At 39.1% G+C, this 26,975-nt stretch overlaps 1 protein-coding gene across 12 annotated transcripts in view; it reads right to left on the reverse strand.

Moving 5' to 3' along the window:
* The window catches only part of NSD3 (nuclear receptor binding SET domain protein 3), a 109,238-nt gene that overhangs the window by 26,785 nt on the left and 55,478 nt on the right, over positions 1-26,975 (reverse strand). For 11 of the 12 annotated variants that reach the window (XR_016391172.1, XM_089903766.1, XM_089903761.1 and 8 more), the window contains 10 exons: positions 25,928-26,082; positions 23,904-24,419; positions 21,624-21,750; positions 18,060-18,160; positions 15,881-15,926; positions 12,800-12,930; positions 12,309-12,437; positions 11,544-11,670; positions 4,427-4,624; positions 3,792-3,965 (listed from right to left, as the gene is read on the reverse strand). Coding sequence is in view for 11 of the 12 variants with exons in the window: in XM_089903766.1 (XP_089759892.1) it covers positions 3,792-3,965; positions 4,427-4,624; positions 11,544-11,670; positions 12,309-12,437; positions 12,800-12,930; positions 15,881-15,926; positions 18,060-18,160; positions 21,624-21,750; positions 23,904-24,419; positions 25,928-26,082 (1,704 nt within the window). In the remaining variant the exon portion in view is untranslated. Of the gene's footprint in view, positions 1-3,791; positions 3,966-4,426; positions 4,625-11,543; positions 11,671-12,308; positions 12,438-12,799; positions 12,931-13,330; positions 14,980-15,880; positions 15,927-18,059; positions 18,161-21,623; positions 21,751-23,903; positions 24,420-25,927; positions 26,083-26,975 lie in introns of those variants that run through there. The other variant, XM_089903768.1, reaches the window with a different exon arrangement.

Consider the following 26,975-nt stretch of genomic DNA (forward strand, 5'->3'; position numbering starts at 1 on the left):
GTTTATAAAAACAGTCCTTTCAATCTACCAGTACAGCTGTCCTGTTGGAGGAAAACAGCATCTGCTCTAAACTACCCGTGACACCCACCTTTCCCCTGAGTTAAGTCCATCCTGTAGCTATGGCCACTCCTAAACCCAGGACCTCTGAGACCAGGGAAACTTTCTCTATTTGGTTACTGGTCAAATCATGACCGCAGTTTCACAGAGATCATTTGGAGAAGAGGGAAGAGTTTTGTTTTTAAAGGGGTGACCATTTACTATTTTCTGTGGATTTTATCTTCATTTGATGCTATCCTACACTGAGGCAGATTCAAGAAATAATGATATTTCTCATGTGAATGGAACTTGAAATTGCTAATCGGCAATACATAAGAATTTTCGAATAAAGGTTATATAATGTTGAATGAACATTTCATACATTTAACAGAGAAAGGTGGTGCAATGGCTTTTAAATAAGAAAGAACAACTTAGAATATTAAGTAACTTTTATTTTACACCACCCTCCAGATGAAAGGAAATGCTGAAGAATCTATACTACACTGAAATATAACTGAACACACCCTATGGCACCATGGGGGGCAGGGGAGGAGGAATGTTTCTCTAAATGCTGAAGCATTTCTAAAAATACTTCCAGATATTTCAGTCCTAAAGATTAGCTTAGGGCTTCCCTGGTGGCAGTGGTTGGGAATCCGTCTGCCAATGCAGGGGATGTGGGTTCATGCCCCGGTCCGGGGGGATCCCACGTGCCATGGAGCAAACGAGCCCGTGCGCCACAACTACTGAAGCCTGCGCGCCTGGAGCCCGTGCCCTGCAGCGAGAGAAGCCACTGCAATGAGAAGCCCGCGCAATGCAACGAAGAGTAGCCCCTGCTCGTCACAACTAGAGAGAGCCCGCGTGCAGCAACGAAGACCCAATGCAACCAAAAATAAATAAATAAACTTATTTAAAAAAAAAAAAGAAAAATAATTAGCTTAATGATTTTAAACAACCAAGAACTAAGACAAAAATCCTCTGTGCAGAGGGAGAAACTGTACGTGACAAGAAACAAAGGCAAAACAAGCTGAGTTTTCTAACACCAAAACATAAACAATTGCAGTATCCCTTTTCATGTGTGGATTTATTACAGCTAGATCTCCTTAAAAAAGAAGACCTCTATAAATTCTGGTAAAAGAACACATGTCATTTACTTCTGGAGAACTTTTAAGCCCTTCTCAAATCCCAACATCTGATCTATTTAGAATAAGTTTCTGTAAAATGCTGGAAAGGAAAATGAGAGTTTCTGCTTACTGTGCAAAGTTACAGTTAAAATATTTGGGGATTAAATAATCTTGCTCTTTAAAGAGGCATTTAAATACAGCACATCTTTCAGAATAATTGCCAAATTGATAAGATGCAAACAGCACCCTGTTGTTAAAACATGAGTTTTCCCCTCATTTCCATTATCTCAAGCTTTTAATCAAGGCATATAACTTAAACTTAACAAAATGGTTAGAAGTTTCTCTAAAACTAGGTTCCTTGACAATGGGTCATTTTCTGTCTATCTTAAAGGAAAACACCTGCTTTAAAGGTCACCCAATTATTAAATGAAACAGAGCAAAAGAAAATATTGGTCGATATACTTAACTGATGGTACTTGATTCAGAATATACTCCAAAGTAAGCCAACATGATAGTTTTAGACTTGGTATTTAAAATGTTGGCTCAGTTACTTACACACACACCCACACACACCAACACACCTATACACCCACACCCCTCCACCCCTCCTAGTAAAAGTGAGCGCCTAGAAGGGTAGAATAAAATATTTACAAAGTGACAGACTTTATGTTATCACTGACACTCATCTATTTGAAAGTCCTAAAGCTAGTCATTCAGTTGATAACTCAGGATTTTCATCCTAGCATTATTTTCCTAGGAGTGGAGAGATGGAAAAGGCACGTGACTTTTTATTTCTTTGGCTAATACAGTGTGGCACGAAACACTTCAGGCCTTCTCCCCCCGTGCCGTCCAGACTTCAGAGCAGGACGCAGCTGTCGTCACTACTCTACACCACACCCCCTTCTACCTGCAGACCGCCCCGCGCCCTTTCAAACTGAAAAACTCAAAGCAGTGTGTACAATGGACCCAGGAGGCTGCCGCGGAGAGGACTACCACTTACTTAATCTTGTACCGTCCACCCCCTCTGGTTATTTTTCTTTTTTTTAATGAGAGTTTCAAAACCAGAACAACTCAAGATCTATCATACTAGCTAAATTCTATTAAAAATACTCTATAGTACTTTCACCAAATTAAAAGAACTGTCTCCTAAAGCAAAAAAACAAAAACAGGAACTTCCCTGGTGGCGCAGTGGTTAAGAGTCTGCCTGCCAGTGCAGGGGACACGGGTTCGAGCCCTGGTCCAAGAAGATCCCACATGCCGCGGAGCAACTCGGCCCATGCGCCACAACTACTGAGCCTGCGCTCTAGAGCCCAGGAGGCACAGCTACTGAGCCCCCGTGCCACAACTACTGAAGCCCGCATGCCTGGAGCCCATGCTCCACAACAGGAGAAGCCACCATGATGAGAAGCCCGCGCACCGCAATGAACAGTAGCCCTCGCTCGCTGCAACTAGACATGGCCCGTGCGTGCAGCAAAGACGACCCGAAGTGTCCAAAAATAATTTTAAAAAAAAGATAAATAAATTAATAAAAAAACAAACAAAAAAACCAAAAACAAATAAAAAACAAAACATGATCCAAAACTTCATTTTCAGTATGGGCTAAATATAATCTAACAGGCCTGATATGCCACACAGTCCTTTCAAATATTTCACACTAAGGGAAGTTTAGAAAACTTAGTAGCACTTATGAGTAAACAAAAAAACTGCACTTGGGGATATTAGTTGTTTCTAAAATGCTTACTAAACACTAAAAATTCTTTTATTATAATATAGCTGAGACGCTCTGTAAAGTTGGGTACTCTGTATCATATTCAACTGAAAAAGTTCTACTTTATATTTATTACGAACTCAAGTTCAGTGATGCCCTCAGGGACGCAATATTGTTTTGAAGTGATCAATCTTAAGTGGCAGACTTAAATATCAACAGCTGGCAAGTAAGAAAGCCTGTACTGCAGGCTCTTAACTAATACGCCACATATGTTGCCTTGGCTGTATTCCACCAGGTCTTCCTCAATGCCAGACCAAAACATGATAAAATACAACATAAACAATTAAAAAATAAATGTGCTCTTCTTGCCTTCCAAGTGAAATCTCAATTAGTTGAAAACTCTGGATTAAAGAATATGACATGAGAAGAGTCTACTTCGAATAGAAGAACTGTTTGCACAAGGGAAGAGAGCTAGCTGATCCTTGAACAATGCCGCGGTCAGGTGTGTGGACCGCCACGCAGTTGGAATCCCCTGTAACTTTAAGTTGCCCCCCCCTCACCACCTGTGGATTCCACCAACCTTCAATCACGTAGTACTGGAGTACGCCACTGAGAAAAATGTGCACAGAGTGGATCTGCGCAGTTCAAACCCATGTGGTTCAAGGGTCAACTGTAGATTAATCTTTTGATGCTCCAAATAGGAACACTAAGGACTCATCTATAATTCTAAGTTACTAAACAGATGTAGATTTTAGCTTAATTTATGGAAGAATTAATATTCTAACAGTTTGAGTGTCTAATGTTATAAAAGGGACGAGTTACTGGAAGTGTTAATCTCTCTCAGGGATATTACTGAAACTCGATTTTAATGGGGGAAATATGCCAATGAACCCAGAAAGACATAAAGAGAAAAGGCTGACACTCACCTCTTGCACAAACGAAACAAAAGCCTACATTTACAGCAGAGGAAGAGTTACTGCTCCGTTTGGAATGATTACTACAGATGAGAACGTAGGAAGACACAAATATGCTGCCGGCAGCAATGCAAGCATCTCCAGAGTGGTAGGCTACTGGGCACCTCAAACATCTCATCATGCGACCTGTTGAAAGACGATCAAAAAGGAATCTATGTAAGAAAGAATCAGCTGATATAAAATGAGATCTTTTGGGATCCAATGTGATGCTGGTTACAGTAATACAAAAATCTTTTTCTTCCCTAGTTTGACTCTGCTGTTCCTATGCTGTATGGCCCCTAAATGCAGTGCTCATCTAGAGGTCACTCAAAGAAAAATGTGTCTGTGCCAGTGCTGGAGAGATGCTGGTCTCCAATATGGCACCTGTTTAAGGAATTTTCAAGGGTAATTTTGAACATATGGAATTTTCTTCCCATGGTCTGAATTAGAACCTAGAATCCACTTACCTTACTATCTTTTGTGGCTGAGCTGTAATAGCTATAGATAAACAGAGGGAAAATGCCTGGTGTTCTTTATAATAATGTGCTTACTGTTTGCTACTGAACTTACAAAAAAAACAACTGTCCCCTTCCTTAGCTCTGTTTTACCTTTACTTGCTTTGTGGATATCTTTCTCCATACAGCAGGCAGAGCAGCAGTGCTGGGGACAGCGGAATCCTTTTGATTCAAAGATGGCAGTGGGGAATTTGCGGACACAGGCTTCATGGTAAAATTTCCCACAAGCACCAACAGAGCAACGCTTCACGTCTGTACCAGACACTTTACATGAAAAACACGGGTGCTCTCCTGGAAAATTGGTGAGGAACACAGATTAAATAAAATCTGATTAAAGCATATTCCTTTTAAATAGAAGCAGTCACTGACACCGAAGAACTAATCCCCAAAGATTCTACTATTGTGTGTAAGATTTTTAACATACAAAAAAGGCACTGAAAATAGTTAAGTTAAAATATGACTTAATAAAACTTGCTAGAATAATTGATTTGCTACAATAATTGATCGTCAATTTGAGGATATAGCACCAAGAACAATTTAGATCTCCACTTGTCACTTTATACTGAAATTCCATAGAAAATCTAGAACAGAATTTTCAACACCTGGCAGCTGAGAGTGGCAAGGTCTTCCCAACATAGAATAAAGAAATTACTGATAAAAAGGCAGATTCCATTAGATAATCACAATTTCCATTTGTAAAACAGACATAAAATGAAAACTCATAATCCTAATAAAAACAAAAAGTTATATCTACACATCTTATTCAAACTGTAGAAAATCAAGGACAAACAGAAAATATTAAAATCACCCACAGAAAAAGACAACTACCTTCAAAGAAGCAAGACTGCTGACTGAAAGAGAAAGATGGAAGCCAGAAAACAGGGGATGCTATCAGTAAGCGCTCAAAGAAAACTGTCACCAGCCAGAATTCTACGCCCAGTGAATGTACTCTTTTTTTTTTTTTTTTTTTGCGGTACGCGGGCCTCTCACTGTTGTGGCCTCTCCCGTTGCAGAGCACAGGCTCCGGACACGCAGGCTCAGCGGCCATGGCTCACGGGCCCAGCCGCTCTGTGGCATGTGGGATCTTCCCAGACCAGGGCATGAACCCACGTCCCCTGCATCAGCAGGCAGACTCTCAACCACTGCGCCACCAGGGAAGCCCTGAATGTACTCTTCAAGAAGGAAGTGAAGTCATGGGGAGAATTAATAAAACCAAAAGTTGGTTCTTTGAAAAAGGTTAATAAACTGATATCCCTGGAAACAAGTAACTAATAAAAAAAGGGAAAAAAAACAACAATGTTAACATCAGAAATGAAAAATGATACATCACTACAAATCCTACAGTTGTTTAAAAAATAATAAAAGGACATCACTATATTTTTGCCAATAAATTTGAAAGTTTAGATAAATCAACAGATTCCTAGAAAAACAGAACTTACCAACACTGGCACAAAAATATTAAATAGAAAAAATGACAGTTCTATAATCTATTTAAGAAATTGAAACTATAATTAGAAACCTTCCAACACTAGAAACCTTCCAACTGCCAAACATGTTAAGAAAGAAACAATTAGAATAGAAAAGAAAAAAAAAAGGAACAAGTGAAAAACAGATGTAGAAAAATAAATGCAACAAGGATGACAAAGGATTATGTTTTGTTATATAAAGAGTTCACATATGATGTTATCACTTATATGTAGAATCTAAAAATTAAAACAAATTAATGAAAATAACAAAACAGGGACTTCCCTGGTGGCACAGTGGTTAAGAATCCACCAGCCAGGGCTTCCCTGGTGGCACAGTGGTTGAGAGTCCGCCTGCCGATGCAGGGGACACGGGTTCGTGCCCCGGTCCACGAGGATCCCACATGCAGCGGAGGGGCTGGGCCCGTGAGCCATGGCCGCTGAGCCTGCGTGTCCGGACCGCTGAGCCTGCGTGTCCGGAGCCTGTGCTCCGCAGTGGGAGAGGCCACGACAGTGAGAGGTCCATGTACTGCAAAAAAAAAAAAAAAAAAAAGAATCCACCGGCCAATGCAGGGGACACGGGTTTGAGCCCTGGTCCAGGAAGATCCCACATGCTGCAGAACAACTAAGCCTGTGCGCCACAACTACTGAGCCTGCGCTCTAGAGCCCGCGAGCCACAACTACTGAGCCTGCGTGCTGCAACTACTGAAGGCTGCACGTCTAGATCCCGTGAGCCACAACTACTGAAGCCTGCGTGGCTAAAGCCTGTGCTCTGCAACAAGAGAAGCCACCACAATGGGAAGCCCGTGCACCGCAACAAAGGGTAGCCTCCGCTCACCGCACCTAGAGAAAAGCCTGCACACAGCAATGAAGATGCAACCCAGCCAAAAAATAAATAAAATCTTAAAAAAAAAAAAGGAAATAACAAAACAGTCTCACAGATACAGAGAAGAAACTAATGGTTACCACTGGGGAGAGGAATGGGGGGAGGGGCACTAGATGGGGCAGGGGTTTAAGAGGTACAAACTACTATACATAATAAAATAGGTAAGATACAAGAATATATTGTACAGCACAGGGAATACAGCCAATATTTTATAACAACTTTAAAAGTAATATAATCTATATTGAATCATTATGTTGTACGCCTGAAACTAATATAATATTATAAACCAACTATACTTTAACCAATTAATCAATACAAAATAAAGCAGAATCATGGGGGAAAAAAGAGTTCACATATGGAAAAAAAAATGTAACATATACAAGAAAAGATAAGAAGACTTATAAAGAACTACAAATCAATGTAGAAACGGCCTAATATAAAAGTGGACAACTAGTATGAACAGGAAATTGACAGAAAGCAGAAAGACAGATAGCCAATAAACATATGCCAAAATGCTCAACTTTGCTAGTAATCAGATAAATACTAACTAAAACCACAAGTGACATTTTAAAAATTCATCAAATAGGAAAAAACTTAGAATCTGATAATACCCATCATTGATCAGGGCGTGGAGAAACAGGCACTCTTATGTACTGCTGGTAGGAGTTTAAGTTGGAAGGAACTGTCTTAGAAGGCAACAGGGCAGTATCCATTCTAAAAGGAGGCATTGACTTCCTGTGGCCTAGAAATTCTATAATACTCCTTGCTGTCTGTGTTAGAGGGAAGACTTGTACGTATAAAAGGATGTTGACTGAAGCATTGTTTGCAACCGCATACGACTGAAAGCTGTAATTATCTGTCTTTTAAAATTAGGATTAGCGTTTTCCTTTTGTGTCTGTGTTACATATGGAAATCATAAGTGACTATTTATTTGGATATCATCTTTTGGGAAGTGTTCAAGTCTTTTGCCCATTTTTCTTATGATGCTATAAAATTCTGAAGGACAAAAAATACAAGGAATAGTTTTTTGTTTTGATTTTTTACAGAAAGTTATATTTGGTTTTGGAAGTACCTAACCATTACAAATTGTCTAAGTCATAAAACTCCTTTAAAATCAGGAGTTAAAACTGTGATATTCAAATTTTTGTTGTTGTTAATTAGCTTTGTTGTAGAAATAAAATAGAGCAGTGTTAAACTGGCTGAATCATAAAAATTCTTTAAAATTAGTACTTACAACTGTGACATTCAAAAATTTTTTTTTTTTGGCTTCGTTATACAAATAAAACAGAGTACAGCAGGGTTATTTTTGTTGTTGATGTCCTGTTGCATATATATTATTTCAAACTATATTTTAACATATTGGTAGATCTGAAAGCAATAGTACTGTTTTGTTTTGTTTTTTAAATAAATTTATTTATTTATTTATTTTTGGCTGCATCGGGTCTTTGTTGCTGCACACAGGATTTCTTTAGTTGTGGCGAGCGGGGGCTACTCTTTGTTGCGGTGCATGGGTTTCTCATTGCTGTGGCTTCTCTTGTTGCGGAGCACGGGCTCAGCTGCTCCGCGGCATGTGGGATCTTCCCGGACCAGGGCTCGAACCCGTGTGCCCTGCATTGGCAGGCGGATTCCGAACCACTGCGCCACCAGGGAAGGCCAATAGTACTGTTTTTAAAAACTTTTAGGGCTTCCCTGGTGGCGCAGTGGTTCGGAATCCGCCTGCCAATGCAGGGCACACGGGTTCGAGCCCTGGTCCGGGAAGATCCCACATGCCGCGGAGCAGCTGAGCCCGTGCGCCACAACTACTGAGCTTGAGCTCTAGAGCCCGCGAGCCACAGCTACTGAGCCCGTGCACTGCAACTACGGAAGCCCGGGGGCCTAGAGCTCATGCTCTGCAACAAGAGAAGCCACCGCAATGAGAAGCCCGCGCACCACAACGAAGAGTAGCCCCCGCTCACTGCAACTAGAGAAAGCCCGCGCGCAGCAACAAAGACCCAATGCAGCCAAAAATAAATAAATAAAATAAATATTTTCTTAAAAACCATAAAAAAATAAAATAACTTTTAGAAATTTTAAAAATTAAAAGAAAATTATTTTAAAGTTTAAAAGGTGTGACTTCACCTAATGCATAAACTGCCCTACGTAAAAATGAAATAGGCTTTCACTTGCATAATGATCAAAGTAAGTCTAATATAAATGAAAATTGTTGTAATTAGTGGTACCGTCACACTAACAGAGCTGACTGAGCTATAAACCCCTGTGAGACTTACGTTTAGAGCTCCAGCATGGGCACGCTTCCACTACCCTCCCCTCCTCACTAGCACATGGTCTTCCTTTAGAATAAGAAAGTAATAAGTAAAATTACCTGTTACACATTTTATTCACAAGGGCAAATGAAAATGCTTTCTTTCCAGAAATCACATTTGTCTTAAACAACAGAAAGTGGCAGTATAAGAACTTATCAGGCATGTACCCTGTAATACTTTTTACATGTGAAGTGTTTTATCTTTTGATAAACAAAAAAAGACTTCGTAAATGATCTTAAACAATGGTTTGAAGAATCTGAGTTTTCACTCCTAGTATGTTGGTAGTGTACCACATTGGTATCAAACTGATTTTCATGTGATAGTAAATATATCAAAAGCAGTTTGAAAAACAATTACTTTTGTGGTTTTGATTTGCATTTCCTGGATTACTAATGATGTTGAACATTTTTTCATGTCTTACTAGCCATTTGTGTATTTCTTTGGAGAAATGTCTCTTCAAGTCCTTTGCCCAATTTTGAATTGGGTTATTTGGGGGTTTTTGGTGTTTTCTTCTAAGAGTTTTATAGTTTCAGTTCTTATGTTTTGGTTTTTGATCCATTTTGAATTAATTTTTGTGTATGGTATAAGATAAGGGTCCAACTTCTTTTGCATGTGGATCTAATTTTCCCAGCACCATTTATTGAAAAGACTATCCTTTCCCCATTGAACAGTGTTTGCACCCTTGTTAAAAAAATCATTTGACCATATATGTGAGTTTATTTCTGGGCTCCCTATTCTATTCTATTGGTTTACATGCCTTTATGCCAGTACCACACTGCTTTAATTACTGTAGCTTTGTAGTAAATTTTGAAATCAGAAAGTGTGAGTCCTCCAACTTTGTTCTACTTAATTGTTTTTAAAGCAAATTTCCTTCTTAAATTTTCTGTTAGTTGTGTACCCAGTTAGATTATATCGAACCTTTGTTGGCAGAATTCTGCTGGATTCTATAGTTAGAAGAGAAGCCCTAAGAGTGTTTTAATACTGAGATACATGGTCCTTCCTATCAGTAACTTATCAGGCTGCACATGTGAATGCTTAATGGGGCCAGGCAGATTACATCAATGACTGAGTGACAGGGTTTTAGAAAAAGTGTCTGGTAGGGAATGTGGGGAACAAGGAGTATGTGCCTGATCCAAGTTAACACATTCAAAACTCATTCTGAGGGCCAAACAAAACAATGTGCAGATAATCTGACCCTGAGGCTGCCAGCTGGCAAACTGTTCAAAAGCTTTACTGCAGAGTCTAAATGTGATAAATAAAATGATATTTTACATAGGGAAAAAATATAAGTTATTTGTTTAAAACAGCTTGTGTAGCTTAATTTTTGCCTGTGTATGTAGGTGAGCGTGTGTGTGTATGTGGTCAGGATATGTGATATGTGATCCCCATCCTACTGAGTCAAGGTGGCAGAAGGCAACGGTAAAGGGCAAGGACTCTGGGGTCAAGCTCTGCCTCCTGGGCCTGAACCCCAGTTTCACCATGTGTGTCTTTGTGACTCTGGGCAAGGCTGGAAAACAAACTCTCTAATCCTCAGTTCCACATTCTGTAAAATGGAAATAATAATAGTATCTATCTCATAGTGTAGTGAGGAGCAAATGAGATAAGAAGATAAAACGCTTAGTACTAAGAGCACCTGGCATTTAGAAAGTATTTGGTTAAAAACAAAGTTACTGTTCTAATGGAATCTAGAATATACAAAGGATTTTTGGAGGCCTACGAGTAAAAAAGAATAAAATAAGTATCTATGAGAATCCAAATAATGGGAGGAAAGGAGCAGGAAAATAATAAGGTACAAAGGTAAGGTCAGCATATCGTAAATACTTGACATCCAATTGGCTCATAGCTTCTCACAGCAAAACCAAAACAAAACCCACAAAAACATGTGAACATGGTTCCTAGAAGCACTACCAGGCCATCTCCAGGTGACTTTTCACTTACCTTATTGGTACAAATTAAACAATTCTATTTTCTGCTTTCCATGACTTAACTAGAATCATGGCTACACAGAGAAGAAATATAAACTTACATATTTCTTTCTCTGTAAGTTATTTTGACAGGTGGCAGTCTATACATGGGGTACAAGAGGTAAATGATGACTCCAAAACCCCCATGTTTTAAAAACAATTTCTGATAGTTCCATCTTTCCACTAAAAATACAATCCCCATGGTTATAGTCTGTGATGGACACTTATTCTGGTCTATAAAGTCAAGGGATTTTAGATCAATTTATTGAGCACAAAAATCTCAAACCCACCTGAAAAATAATTCACTCTACAAACTTTGTATAGCTCTTTAGATAAAACATAAATACATCTCGATGATTTGACAGATTTTACGGTAAAGGCACTAGTGGGAGGAGATCTGACAATAATATTACGAACTGCTCTTTTGATGTCAGGAAGCCTAATCACTGGATGGTCTTAATTTGTTGGAATAGCTATGGGAGAGGAGGTACGAGCTACATAAACATGGTAAGAGAGTGTGACGTCATGGGAGATGCGGGCACTGCACTTTCTCCGCCCTCACCCCCATCTTCTCACGTCTGCCAGGACGCTCACCAGTTTTACATTCGACGCAGATGAACTTTCCATCAGGGAATGATGTCAATCCCAGGCACTCCAGGTGGAAGTGTTTGCAGCACTCTCCCTCGCAAGGAATCAGAGAATCCCCAGAGCTTTCACAGATCTGTGACACGGCAAGAAACCCCAGCTGTTCTCAAACTGTAGCAGGCATCAGGACCACTGGGGGGGGTCTGTTAAGACACAGATTACTGGGTCCACAGTTTCTGATTCAGCGGGTCTCGGGTGGGGCTCGAGAATCTGCATTTCCAATAAGCACCCTGACAATGCCAATGCTGCTGGTCCTTGGCCCTCACTTTGAGAACCGCTGAACCAGATAACTATTTCCAGACCCAATATGTATAAAGTTTAAAAGTCATACTTGATCTTTTATGATTCCTTCTTTGGAATCTGCATACTTTAACTCTTCTTCAGAGTGCAAAGCAGTATTTTTCAAAAAGGGTAAATATACATTAAAAACTTTAATACCAACTTCAATTTGAGAAGATGTTTTTGAAGTCAGCCATCTGTCATTTACTTCCAATTAGTAAGGGAGCATCACAATGAAGACTGGCACTTACACGTGAATAGTAAGTATTCCAACTCCGAAAGGGAAGAAAAGAGCCTGAAGTGGCTTGTAGATCTGTAGCTTGAAAGCAGTATCATAACTTAGAAAGATACTAACCTCTCAAACAGGAGGGAAGTGTATTACTGGCAGGATATTACAGCCTTTGGTTCAAGCTGCAGGACAGGTTGCCTGCCTACCTGACATACAGTGTCCTTCCTACTCATTCCCGTGCCTCTTCTTGACAAACTTGAATCCACGGACTGCACGTCAGAAGCATCTGCGTCTGCAGTAGCTGAAGGGCTATCGACCTGCTTTCCAAAGCCTACCTACATGGAAAACAGAACACATTTTTAAGAAAAACAAAAGTTTCCTCAAAATTAGGTGCTACGAAAATCCTAGTAAGACTTGCTCAAAGAAACCTTCACACAACCTCTTCCTCCCTTCTAAAACCCCTGGATACCCAATGTCTGGTGTTTTGAGAGAAACTGTTACAATTCAAAAACTACGCTCCTGTTATGTAAGAGGTCAGCAAAATTAAGAGACCCGTAAGTTACAAAATGATTTCTTTTCTACCAGCACTTAAAAAAAAATTCCCTGTTCTCGCCGAGAAAGTGAGGCAAAGCACTACTTGGTTGCTTGGTCTGGCAAAGCGAGACAACACTGCACCCAGGCCCTGGGACATATTTACCTGCAGGTCACTCAGTCCTCTGGAATCGGAGTCAGACGTGTCTCTGTACGTGGAACTAGCCATTTCTACATCAGTTGAGGCGCGGCTCCTTTTCTTTAGAGGTTTACAGGAATCTGAAATCTCGCTGGCACCTTAATACAACACACCGAAATTAATCCTAAAATAGTAGTTAAAGTTTGTTGTTTTAATTTTTTTGTGGGAGAATATTTTCTTTCCCCAAACTCATCTGTAGTGTGAAAAAAAGCATAGCTCTCTTTGTAACACTGAAGTCACGAGTCAAAATTTCATAAGCTTCTGACCTTCCTGATAGTGAGTGATGTAATTTACAACCGCTCTATTAAAACACTTAATTCCGTGCTCCTGCTCTAAAGCTATTTTCGGGCAACAGAGCCCAAGTTCCAACCTAAAAACCAATGCCATCAAAACTGTAGGACAGCTGATCGATTTGGAGCAATCCAAAGAACCATTCAATTTGGAGGGGGAAGACATAAAACCCAACACACTGTGTAGCTTACAAATATGGTCGCAGAGACACCTCCATCTTGTTTTTATTAGGGATGTGACAAATCTTTGATTTGTATTCGATTCGTACACGGATAGTGCCATTTTCCCCCGAATTTTGCAATTCAGTTGATTATTGCCCCCCAGATAAATCCTGGATGTTCACAATTGTTCATCTGAGACTTCCTGGGTGAAGGGCATTTACTGTGACCATTACAAGTGTTGCAGCACAGCTACATACGTCATGCCATCTAGGAGGCACAGTGCTGAGGGCTGTAAACAGACAATGTTCAAATGCAGCCAAATCACGAAGAGCTGGATGAGAGGCCTCTGTGTGGACTTGGTGAGGGAAGGAATAAATATGAAAAAAAAAAAAAAAAGGCAGAGAATAGTGTGGAATTTTTTTTTTAAAACGGTGTGTAATACAAATCCAGCCAAAACAATAGTGCAAAAAGTTACAAAGCAACAATCTCTTGGGCTAATGCAGTATAGGCTATACAGAAACAGCCACGATGAAATGTGCAGATCAGGCACGGTGAATACCAAGGAACCAAGGAGACGGTTAATATTTCAACCCACAGTTTGTGTTTTAGATTTTTTTCTCCCCCAAAATTTCCATACAACAAACAGACATCTAGATCAGCCCAGCAAGCTATGGTGGAAGTGTGCAGTCCAGAAGAGACCATGGAGAAACAGGTCTCCCGAGGCCATGAAGATCCGCAAAGGCTGAGCGGGAACAGCACTTGGTGTGCGGCACGGTCTGTGCAGGAGGATGTGGACCTCGTTAGACTGCTCAGGTTACTGGAACCTCGTTATCACATCCCATCCTACAAGGTTTTCACTGAATGTTTCCTTACATCTACAAATGAGGGTGCCTGCCCGTGTTAACGCTGATTTAAAAACACAAGTACACAAATCTATCTCCTTCATTGCTGGTGTATGGACCCAGAACACCACCACAAAATATTTCCTTGGCCTAAAAGATCACTGGATTAACAAGGAGTTTTAACAGAGGAACAGGAGTGCTGTACTGAGAGGCTTTCGAAGGGAAACACAGGTACCGCCATTTCCGATGAGTTTCTGAAAATGCTAGAAAAAGGACAGGCTGCCAAAGGCAGCCACCACGCTGTTCTCCATGATAACGGCACTAATGTTAAAAAAAATAAGAGCTTTTAATGATTGTAATGTATACAGTTTGGGCTGTTTGGCAAAACCCTGCAGATGTGCATTAATGACGCTTTATTTAAAAAAAAAAACAAAAACAAAAACAAAAAAACCCAAAAACAGTCCATGTTGGAATTGATCAGTGTAAGTTAAACGGTGGTTTTTAGGCTGGACCCATGATTTAAGCTGTACCCATCCAGCTCAGACAAAAAAAAAAAAAAAAAAAAAAAAAAGAAAAGAAAAAAAAAATCATTTGAATGTTAAAGCAATTGTTCAGAGTCTTGAAAAAGAAATCAGGCAGGAAAATGCCCATAATGATGATTGGCAAAATCAAAATTGAAAACAAAGAAACTGTTTATCGAGCCGCCGACAAAGAAATCTTGCATGGAGACTACAAGTCTGGAGTTTCTGGGATGAAATTGTACAGGAATCTCAGTCCACAGTTTCCTCACTCGCTGCGGAGACGGAGCTGTCACTGAATCTGACAGAGCCCTGCACTCCCCGGTCCGCCGACCCTGTGGAATGGTGGAAACACAACGCAATCAGGCCTCCTAATCTCGCAGCGATCGCGATGTCTTTTCTTGGAGCTCCGCCAAGCAGTGTTCCCTCCGAGAGGCTGTTCAGTTCTGCTGAGGATCTCCACGGAGACCATCGCTGCAGACTTCTCCCCGAGAATGCAGAGAGGCTGGTGTTTTTTTTTTTTTTTTTTTTTTTAAATAATGCAATTTGCCCAGAGTAAACTATAGGTATTAAATACAGTCTGATCTCACCAAAAACGCACGAATCATGCTATGGAGTTTGTACTGTAGTCAAATTGCACACAGAAAAGTACAGACTTAAGATTAAGGTTTCTTAAACTTTGTGCATATCTCAAATAGATTCTGCATAAGGTCATCAAATAATGGCCATAAATATGCTACGAATCATTTTAATATACAAAAAGATTTTACAGCACTGTAAAAATAAATGTGGCAAGATTTTTTTTTTTTCAATCAGGTTGTCTTGTCTGATTTGTCATAGTCCATGTTTGACCACTATTGACATAGCTACTATTCGGTATTCAGTCGAATACCAAAAAAAGTGGATTCGTCACATCCCTAGTTTATAAACCAGTGAAACCCCAGAATCTTATGGAGAAAAGTTGGAAACAGTATCAAGCCTACGTGGTGTTCTCCAATTTACCAAAACAAATAAGACTTTTCACATGGAGGCACAGAGTAAGATCAATTCTAAAAGACACACACGCACGCATGCGCGCACACACACACAAACACGGGAATACTTCAATTTCACACAAATTATCGACTGAAGAGCAACAAGTGATTTACAGAGACACACAAAAATACATGAAGTACAAATAATTCTTTCAAATTGTTTTTAATCAAGGAAATGCAGAGCAACATTATAATAACTCACCTTTTTGTAATCCAGTCTTCACTGTAGCCTGAGGAACTGTTTCAACCTGTTTGGACAGAAAAATACAGCATTAATGGGGAATTTTTTTTCACTTAATTAACAGAGGGAAAAAAATAATACTTCGATCAATCTAAGTAATGATGAGTGATTAATGTATCTGAAATCTGGACTCGGTCCCATTTTCTGGTAAAGTTCTCTGTCTCAGGGTCAGGGAGGTTTTAAATTCTAGCTGCCTGTGCTGGATGCCAAGTGACAACACACAGCCACATGCTTTTGAGCAACGACCTTTCCCACCATTCCCTTGGTATATGAAAAGAACACAAATACTTTCCTCAGTGTCTGGGAGGCAGGAGAGGGGTTGTTTCTGCAACCAGCCCCGATGTTGCTATAAACCCCTCCCGCCCCAAAGACGTTAGGATAAATTTTTACTTACTATGATACTCAGGTTAATGTAACTCACGCCACTTTAAGACCCTTCCGCGCCTGCACTCACATCTAAGTTGCTGGGAATCAGGACCCTCTCTGTAGAGAGTGCTACAGGGCTCCATACAGCTGGAAGCTCAATACTTTTGCTGCTAGTACAAACTTAAGAAAATAAGTTTGTGATATTGCAAAAGCACTTTCTTGAGTGTCTTATGAACAGTGTCTTGATCCTACATTAGGAGAGCGAGATCAGAAGTTATTCTGCCAATGTTTATGTAAAACACGTGGTAATTTGAGGATTGAACCGTTGGAATTAAAGAAAGGATGCCATTTGGAGGAGTACCTGCTTAAGCTATGAATTGGATTTTATGTTTCTCTGAGTGGTGAAATATGCATGTTGCAACACATTTTGTAAATATTTAAGGATTATTCTAAGCTTTTTAAAAAAAATTTTATTTTTTTTTTACAACAAGTAAAAAAAACATACAACAGAAGTGCTTTTATAAGATACAATTAGTAATACAAATATAAAATCTTCTAAACAATCACTGGTATTGTTTTACTACTAACTATAAACACAGTGGCATTAACAATCCGTCCCATTTTTTGTACTCATTCTCCTTATTAATTTTAGACTGACTGGTCACAGACTGAATTTGGGAACCAGCTGGCAAAATCACAACTTCATTTTGGAAAGGAATACTGGAGATCTGCAAGAGGTTAGAAAGATTTTTTGGAATATAATTTCCTAAGTATGAAAGCTAATTATGATAAATGAATGACAAATTAGTATATTATTTAAATTTTTGTTAAATATTTCTGGGAAAACTGTTTTACATGTCTGATGATACCATAGAGTACCCACAAAATCACCTCTTAAGTTTGGAAGTTTAAAATTCTGAAGGAAATAATTTAAATAAAAAACTTCACATTCTTCCATATTTAAGTGGTTTTAAAAATATAAAGCCTATTGGAACTAATACTATTCACAATTCTTTTTGTTTAGTAGCAGCTGTCTGGGTATAAAACTGGATATTCTTTCACTTTAACAAATTAAGAAAAATTCTGACTGTGAGTTTAAGTTAAAGGAGTTAACGATTTCCAAAAATTTCTTTGAAAAGGTAATTTAATATGCCTATTGCTGTATTGATTACACTGGCTGAATACCCTTCCGTCAAAAATACCCCTCCTTCTTTTTACATAAATAGTGTGTATCTGATAACTTAGTAACAGGTGAATGCCATTCCACTGGGAAAATAACATTCCAAAAAATCTGTGATACCAACAGAAAAACCAGATCATCTATGATTATCTGTTTCTTAAATAAAACTCTTATAGGTAAATTAATTTGGTCTGTTTAAAAAATAAAAATAATATATACCAGCAGCTTAAACCAAAAATTAAAATTAAAAAAAAAAAAGGGAACTCAATGATGGTTCCAAATAAAAATCACGAAAACATGAAATCATTTTGCTCGTAACTGAAATGTCAAAATCAATGTGAGGAATTCTTTAAAAGTCTTGTACCACTGACTTCCCATCTCCTGAAGCCTGATTGTTTTCTGTGAAAATGCTTGAAGCAGCATCACAGGGATGGTTGTATTAGGACTGGGCACTGGGATTCACCAGGACAGAAGCATTAGGTAGTCCGGAAAGGAAAGCCAGTGTGGGGGGAGTCTCTCTTTCTTTTAAGACACCAGCATAAGCCACGACACTCACAAATACGACGGTTAACCCTCTACATGTGGGAAGCCAACCTGCTCCTTTTTGATCTTCTTCTTTGGCACGACCTCAGTGGATTTCTCTGATTCGGAACGGGTTCTAATGGATCTTCTCTGTTGCTTCTTTTCTACTGAGCCTAAAAGACAATTGAAACGAACAAACAATAAATCCTCACTTGAGTAACTGACATTCAAGTAATTAAGATCTGACCAAATTCCTTCCTTTTCTTATCCATTACTTTTGGTCTTTTAACTATAACTCATTAAAAAAACTATTAAACACTTGGGAGTACATTAAAAAAATTGTATAGATCAAATTGTAAAAGCTGATGGGTTGAGACTAGGAGTCATAACGCACTCTGAACTATACAGATAAAGAGGGATTGGATTTTTAAAAACTGTAAAGTCAAACCAAAACAGCAGATAAACACATTTAGGTAATAATAATTGAAGGGATGAAGGGACTGAGGGGATGGATGAAAATGATTTTATTCTCAGTTGACATTAGGAATTAATGGTTCAAAATTCAATCGGTACTATGTATTTTGCATTTTAATAAATTAATTCTACACATAAAATGCTTAACAGTGCTAGGTGCTGGTTTTGCTATTGTTATATCATTAACAACCAAAGAGAAAAAAGCAGGAAAGGCACAAAAATGGGACTAAAACTGAATCATTAATTTGACTATCAAGGGACTTGTATACCTTAGAAATAATTAGTCACGGAAAACTAGCTGAAACAAATTATCAAGCTATTTAATATTAAATGGTGAAAAAAAGAAACTATGAAGATTTTTAAACAGTAAAATTCTTTGAAAGAAAACTCACATGGACCCCATTTTGGAAAGGATAAAACTTAAGATTGAAGGCCACAATGTGAAGAAACACTAAGTCAGGAATGAATCACAGAATGATTCATTCTGTGACCCTAAGAAGGAATGATACCTTCAGCACAGCTGTTCTCCATCTTTTCAGTGCTTGGACCACCTAAACGGTCCTTGCTAGATAATAATCACCTTGCAGAAGCTACCTCAATGAAGTGTTCCATATCACCTGTATATTTTCTGCTTTCATTGTTCTTGTCTATGTGGAAAGGGCTTTCCTCACCTTTGTTCAAAGCCAAAACAAAGAAGGATCCCACTACTTTTGGGGGGGAAGGAGTAGGTAGTTTGATGATAATGTATTGTTTCTGAGTTGTGCTTAATTAATTTCTAGCAGAGAAGTCACAAAATGAAGGTGTCCTTTACTCTCACTCTTCTCCTTACAATGATGAAAATGTTAACTAAGACAACAGGTATCCTACCCTCACAGACACCTGAGTATTCCAGAGATCCGTATTTCAGTATAGTCATCAACACTCAAGACCTACCAGGGAAGAGGAAAATGAAAATAGAACTGCGTAAAACAAACAAACAAAAAACCTTGTTTTGAGAATGACAACAAAATTGTTCTAGCAAGGGCAAATGATATTTGCTCTATTGTCTTATAAAGATAAGACAATGTGGTGACTCCTTAAAATTATTCTGAAAGCTACCCGAAGAACATATACATTCTACTACATTTAAAGACACCAAAAAGTATTATGTTTATGTTCTAAGAGAGGAGAAGTGAGCATCTCTGGATTTGGAAAATAGCTTAGAAATCTGGTAGAAATGCAGATACAACTCCTCAAACCACAGAAATGTAGCAGTGCCACACATCCTATGTAGCACCTAAATTTACTAAGAAAAGGCTGGAGAACTCCCCATGAGTAGTTAACACCAAATGAGATAATGGTATAATGAGTTTCTGAAGGGAGCTCGGGTCTCTTTTCTGACTTTTCAACTACCAAAGTTATTTTCACAAGGAACAAAATGGTCATGTAAAAAGATAAAATATGCTTATCAACTACGGCTGGTAACCAAATTTAAACCAAGGTCAAAGCTTTAGAGCGCTCATCCCTAAATTAAGGCTACAACATTAATTTACAATCTCATTACGTTATGTCTGCCTGAGGAAGGAACTGGGCTTTTTCTTGATATAAAGAATTATAACCTTCCACCTTTAGCTTTCACTAGAAAAGAAAAAAAAAAAAGAAGGAAAAGAAGAAAATCCACAGCAGAACTTAAATTGAAATGAAAAGACTACATGAAGATAAAATGTTCAGTAGCTGAGGGGCAGAAAAAACAATCTCCATTAAAAGTAAAAGTTTAATATTTAAGATCAATCTAATATCCTATGAAGAATTTACTTTCTCCCTAGTTCGGAGAATGCAGGTGTTTAAGTAATGATCCTCCTAGTCTAAATATCACACTTACATTCAGACAAATTACTAACAGTTTAGTGTAAAGAAAGATGACAAAACTGATAGACCTAACTACAGAGCACTGAGGCCAAAAGAGTCTTGTGGTATCAAAGAAGGTAACAAACATTTTCAATTATGGCTAATTAATGCAAAATCTTCTAAGTCCATTATTCATTGCTTCATTATAATTTCATTTTTTATACAGTATTTTGAAGTGATACAAGTTGCAAATCTGGTTCTGGACTTTGCTACTCCCTCCTTACTTTACTGCAGCTTCCTTTCCCAACTCATTGTTGAATAAAGGCATTCTATTTACTATGCCCTGTCCCATACATGGCAACACCTCTCCCCATCCTGCAGCCCTTTCTTGAAAATAAAGGGCTGCAAGTTGTTTCCTGAATAATGAACTTTCCTGAATAATGATTGTTTTTATTTAGCTTTTATTATAAGAAGAATCTTACTCAAAATTTCCCTTACAAAAATACTTACCCCTTAGTGCCGCTCAATTACAGGTTTGCCTGAGCTACTACTGATCCAAGATTACAACCTTGGGTCTTAAGACTTTAATCCTTCTAGAAAATTATTTGGTCACTTCTGAGATTCCAAAAAAAAATTTGAGAGAACAAATTGAAACAAACTCCTTCCTCCTAAGATTTCAAATGACCAAGTTAGTTGGTATCTAACTCTTTGCTTTATATAAACCAAATCCACCAGACACTCAATTAAGCTTCTATAAGATCCTCAGTCAGCCTCTTAATAAAAATTACTTTGCCTATTCCAAAGGCACGATCTTACTAAATACAGGCATTTCTTCCTTGAGCAACAATAATGTAGCTTGATTTTCAATTCATGGTATCTGTTAATCAGAGAAGATCATAAGAGAGCTAGGCCCGAACCCCTCAACTGCTGACATCTAGCACACCTAAGTAATGGAAAGAGTGTGGGCATCTACCAATTTGTGTCCAATAGGGGATAAAGGAGGAAACAGTAAGAATGTGTTAATAGTGCTGGAAAATTAAAGCTGTTATTCTCATGCAGAGAGATCATCAAATGGTGCATCTAGTCAGGTATGTACAGACTGTATAACTATAGTCTTTTCATTACAGAATCCTATTGTTTAAATTCCTGTAGGAAAAATAACTATTACTATCAATAAAGCTCTCTGGCCCCTAAACCATTCTTTCCTATTGAAATAATCACTTTTATAATTTCATTTTTAAAATATAACTTGATTTTGATAGGAACAGAGCTGCCATGTGACAGTCAAGCAGAACCAAGAACTCCAATGGGAATGTACTCTACATTCATACCCACCTGCAGGACCAGATGCTGTTTCAGGAGATGACATATTCTGAGTTGCCTTTTCATTCCTCTGGTTTGGTGTAGAAATTATAAGTCTGTCTTGTCCCCTGACACTTATTTCTGTTTTGTTACCAATTCCCTTCAAAATAAGGCAAATTAAAAAATAGGTGATTACCAGGCAAATGGCATCATTGGCTTATAAAGATGCCTTAAGACCATCATAATGTGCTTGGATTTTTTTTTTTTTTTTTTTTGCGGTACGCGGGCCTCTCACGGTTGTGGCCTCTCCCGTTGCGGAGCACAGGCTCCGGACGCGCAGGCTCAGTGGCCGTGGCTCACGGGCCCAGCCGCCCCGCGGCACGTGGGATCTTCCCGGACCGGGGCACGAACCCGCGTCCCCTGCATCGGCAGGCGGACTCTCAACCACTGCGCCACCAGGGAAGCCCTGTGCTTGGATTTTATATGGTCTTTGATTGCAGTTAATTTATTATCTTAGCCATTATCAGAACAATTTTATTAAGTCATCAGGATGTACTCTAAAATGTACAATGAGACTATGTGGGGGAAAAAAAACCTGTTTTCTAAGTCCAGATGATGAATATCACTAAAAAATAAACCTGTATCATCTAATTTTCTGTCAAAACCAAAATATTTTCTGGTCTGAATAGTCTCTCCCTTTACCCATATCACAGTAAGAGAACTATAGTCATTTTCATGTGGTAAAGTACCCTACTACAGATAAAAATATCAACACGTCTTTGAAAGACAAGGATATCCTTAGATTACAGAAGTGTGATGAAAATGTGCACCCCATAAGCAATCTGGAGCAGAGAGAAGGCAGGGAGAATTACAGTTCTGTCTCATTTTAGGTATTTTTAATGCAGTGAAATAAAGGAGTGATTTATAAATATAGTATATGTATTTTAAAGCTTTCATTTTTAAAAGGTCAGTTTTATCTCAAATTTGATTTAAATAGCACTCTTTGCGGGGGGGGGGGGGGGGGGCGGTGACAAAGTTTGATTTGTGCATCCAAAAGCAGATAAAAACCAGCTCCAAGAATGAAGCCAATTCGCATTCGAAAAAGATGCAAAGTATTTACTTGCAAGTCAAAGCTGTCAACAGAACCAAGTGGGGACTGTAACTTAAGTTTTTCCAAGGAGCTTCGCCTTACTGAAATGGGTTGAACCTATAGGCAGAAACAGGTTAACAGAGGACCCTTATGCTTTTCTTTAGGAAAATATATCACTGATGAGGTGTACCTATATTTATTTTAATGTGCATATGACAACGTTAGGAAATAAGCACAGAATTCTTTAAAAATAGCACACATCCATGAGGTGCCACTAAATTTGGATTCACAAGCCCACAGTTGTGGTGTCGGCTGGGAGGGTAGTGAAGAGGTACACGGAATAGAAATTACAAATGTTGTAAAAGAGTTTTAAAGTCTTCAAGCTAAAGTGTAAGTGCCCTAAATGGAGGCCCAGGGCTGTCTGAGGGAGGCATTCCGTTTGAAGAGGCTACTTTCACCCCGTTACACAAGCTGTCACCACAGTTCATTGTGACAGAACAAACACAGTTCTGGTATTTCTCTAAAATGTATGAGCTATCCCAGGTCAACATGAGCCAAACAAAATTGCTGGTGCAACCAAACAGAGCAACAGGTATAATGATTACAATGGTTAATTCAGATAACTGACAGAAATGATTTAATAAGAAGCATACTTTGCAACTAAGAAAAACTAACCGCACAAACCAGAAACAGGCAAAGTGCCCAGTTTTTTTCCATGATTTTAGGGAGCTCAGCTCAATTTTGGCTGCACAGCTCAAGATTAATCTAGTACAGATGGGGATATTACAAAAGAGAGAAAAAAAAAAGAAGAAAAGCAAAGCTTTTTTGCCTATGTCTTTTTTGCCCCCATCTTAAACAGAGTAAACTGACTGTACATTTCAAGTGCAGTGAATACAAAGGGTATTCAAATTATGACCTTGTGTTGTTTGGGTTTTTTGGTGTTTTTTTTTTGCGGTACGCGGGCCTCTCACTGTTGTGGCCTCTCCCGTTGCGGAGCACAGGCTCCAGACGTGCAGGCTCAGCAGCCATGGCTCACGGGCCCAGCTGCTCCGCGGCATGTGGGATCTTCCCGGGCCGGGGCACGAACCCGTGTCCCCTGAATCGGCAGGCGGCCTCTCAACCACTGCGCCACCAGGGAAGCCCTGGCGTTTTTTTAAATGCCAAGGTTGACTACTTACTAGATACCTAGGTTCCCCCAAAAAACCCGTGAGAAAAGAAGGTACCTTCGTTGAATAAACAAACTGATCGATAAATTTCCCATCTCCTGTAGCATTCTGAAGAGCAAACACTTGTTCAATTTTCACAACTGGAGACATGTTACACTTCTGCAAATCCAGGCTCCCTTTGTGCATTGTGATGGAAGCTGGTAAGGATTTCCTCGCAGCTGCCGTTTTCCAGGCTACTTTAACGGGAGGTGGTTCGTCCTCTTCCACGCTTGTGTGCCGCCTCTGGCTGTGTCTCCGAATTTCAGTACCTGATAGTGAGGAGGCCGCCTCGCCTGCACTGGTCTGTTCTGGCTGAGTATTCAGCACTGATCTTGGCCTTCGGGTTTTTTTAACTTCGGCCTTGGAGGCAACATTCTTTTTTGCTTGGGATAAAGCCTCCTCAGGCTGTTTATCAATGTAGATAAAAGTATACTGTTCAATTCTTTCCTCCCGGGTCATTTTCAACGCTTTCTCTGCGTGGGCAATGCCGATATCCCACTGAGCACGTTCTCTCTGAGGCCGGGGTTTCCGAATCTGTAAAGAAAGATACAGGCATTATGGAACATGCTTTAATCTAACAGGGACAGTTCAAAAAGCACGTATTTCCCATGTGGTCTTATCATCTTTCCAGGTATGCATAAACATCTTCAGGGTCTTCAGTCAAACAAGGGAAATGTTCCAACTCCATGACTTTGATGAATCAGCGCTGCTATCAAGGACATGCAGGTCCACTCTTTTACAGTAAACCCTTCTTTGTTGCCCACTCTGCTGGACAAGTCCCTCCAAGAGGGAGTCGTCCTCCTCATGTCACATTCCTAAAAAGCTGGCAGTGATGATGGCAGAGAGAAGAAAGATTACAGAAAGGATAACTTTCAGGGGCCAATAAAACACTAACATTAAAGACAACACCCTAAAGCTCAGGGGTGCCACACAGACCACAGCAAAGCTAAGTAAGTGGCACAGAGCCAGCATGTGGAGCTGAGCGGCCAGCCTGTGCCAGAATGCAAACAGGGGCAGAATGCAGAGAAAGGGGAGCCCCGAGGAACACGTGGAAATTGATACAACACAAGAAAACAGGATCGTATGAGAGGAAAAATAAACCTGCATCACAGTTTCCAGAGTCCTGATCAGAAGACTTTGGATTGGCAAAACAGGTAAGAAAATTTTGAATAAAGGTATGTGAGATGAGCAAAGCAATTAGGAATTATCCAGGGGGTTAGACTGAGGTAGCCAGAAATTAGCTAATGAAACAAGGAGACGGTACAGTATATGTCAAACACTGTTAAACACTGTGAAGTGTTAAGTTTGATAAAAGTAATCAAAATCCTCTGTGAAAATATTTAGCTTAGAGTGAAAATATGACAAATTTCTGAATCACCAGAGGCCCACACTAAATTAGTTGAGTTTTAAAATCTCAACCAGACAGATTATCAAGAGTTCATGTCAAAATTCTAGTATGTCCACCACCACAACAAACATCTTTAGTTCCATCACTAGTGTGACCCTGGCTGAACCCGCTACTTAAGGGTTCTGTGCCTCAATTTCTTCATCTGCAGAAATAAGAATAACAGTATCTACCTCACCAAAGTTGTAATGAAGATTAAATGGATTAATACATATATAAAATGCTTAAAAACAGTGCCTGTCTCAGAGTAAGTACTAAATATTTTTAAAACCTTACTTTCATAAAACAATTTTGCTAAATAAGAATAAAGGGGAATTAGGGGAAAATGCTGAAATAGGAAAAAACATAAAAATCTCTGACAAAATCCACATTTCACTAGCATCTACTAGACTACATACATTTGAATTCAATTCAAAATAGAATCCAAAATTGTATTAAGCAGATAAAGTTTTCAGTAGGACTATAATGTTGTTTATATGACATAAAATTTATTGACACAATGAATTATTAAAATTGAACTTAGAGGACTAAAATAAGTCATTCTAATTGCTTGAATTCAAGTATGAAAAGCTCTGCTAAATTATTAAGTCCTTTACAGTCCACATTCAATTGACCATGTTCCTATGTCATCAGTCACCTTCTGTTTCTCAGAGTGATTGCTGGCTTGTCTGGTCGCCTCGGCCAGTAGTTCTTCATACTGCTTGTGACCTTTGTACTCTCGGACCCGCTTTTCGTGAACCCACGCCCTCTCTGGCTGGTTGCTAAAAAATTGGACGTGATATTCCCGGGCACCTGTAAGTAAAAATTCTTATTAGCCCTTTCAGAGCATAAGCAGCCACATATACTTTGCCAAAAATGTGGACCTAAGCCAGGTTCCCTAGTTTACTCCTATTAAAACGTGTTATTTTTGGATTGTCCAAAGATGTAATCCAACACCTACCAATAACACAACTAATTGTTACTGTAAAAATCACCCCAAATGATTAAACTTGGTACAGCAAGTTTTAAGAGAAAAAAAAAAAAAATCAGAAATTCTGCTAATTGTCAGATTTGTTACCTTGGTTACACAATTTATTTTTACTGGCCTCAAACCTTTTTACAAACAAATCTGGGTACAAATAAATAATTTTTCCTTCAAAAAAATGTGTAACGTATTTTCTTGGACTTTCAAAAGCCAATTGCTGGTCAAACTGCTTTTCTAATGACATAAACGTGTGGCTCACAGACCTGGGGGTGGTAAGGGGAGGACAGGCTACTGAGACTCTCCCAGGGATCCTGCAAGGTCAAAACCATCTTCACAATAACACCAAGATGTTGTCTTTTTCATGATGTTGACATTTGCACTTAATACGGCAAAAGCAATGGTGGGTCAGACTGCTGGCATCTCAGCACAAATAAAGGCAGTGATGACACCAAATTATACTAGTGCCGTATCCTTCACAGCCATATGCTGGCAGTTACAAACAAACAAACAAAAAAGCCAGTCTTACTTAATATCCTTGATGAAGCAGTAAAAATTACTTTTACTAAATCTCAACCCTTGAACACGTCTTTCTAGTATTCCTTGTGACAAAATGGGAAGGGTGCATAAAGCACTTCTGCACGCTGCAAGTATGAAGGTTGCCTTGAGGGAAAGCACTTCTGTGATTGAACTGCAAGGTGAACTGGCCACTTCTTCATGGAAC

The sequence above is a fragment of the Delphinapterus leucas genome, chromosome 21 (genome assembly GCF_059928025.1).
Source record: "Delphinapterus leucas isolate spDelLeu-1000000601 "Yukka" chromosome 21, BTC_Dleu_Yukka2, whole genome shotgun sequence".
Taxonomy (NCBI): domain Eukaryota; kingdom Metazoa; phylum Chordata; class Mammalia; order Artiodactyla; family Monodontidae; genus Delphinapterus; species Delphinapterus leucas.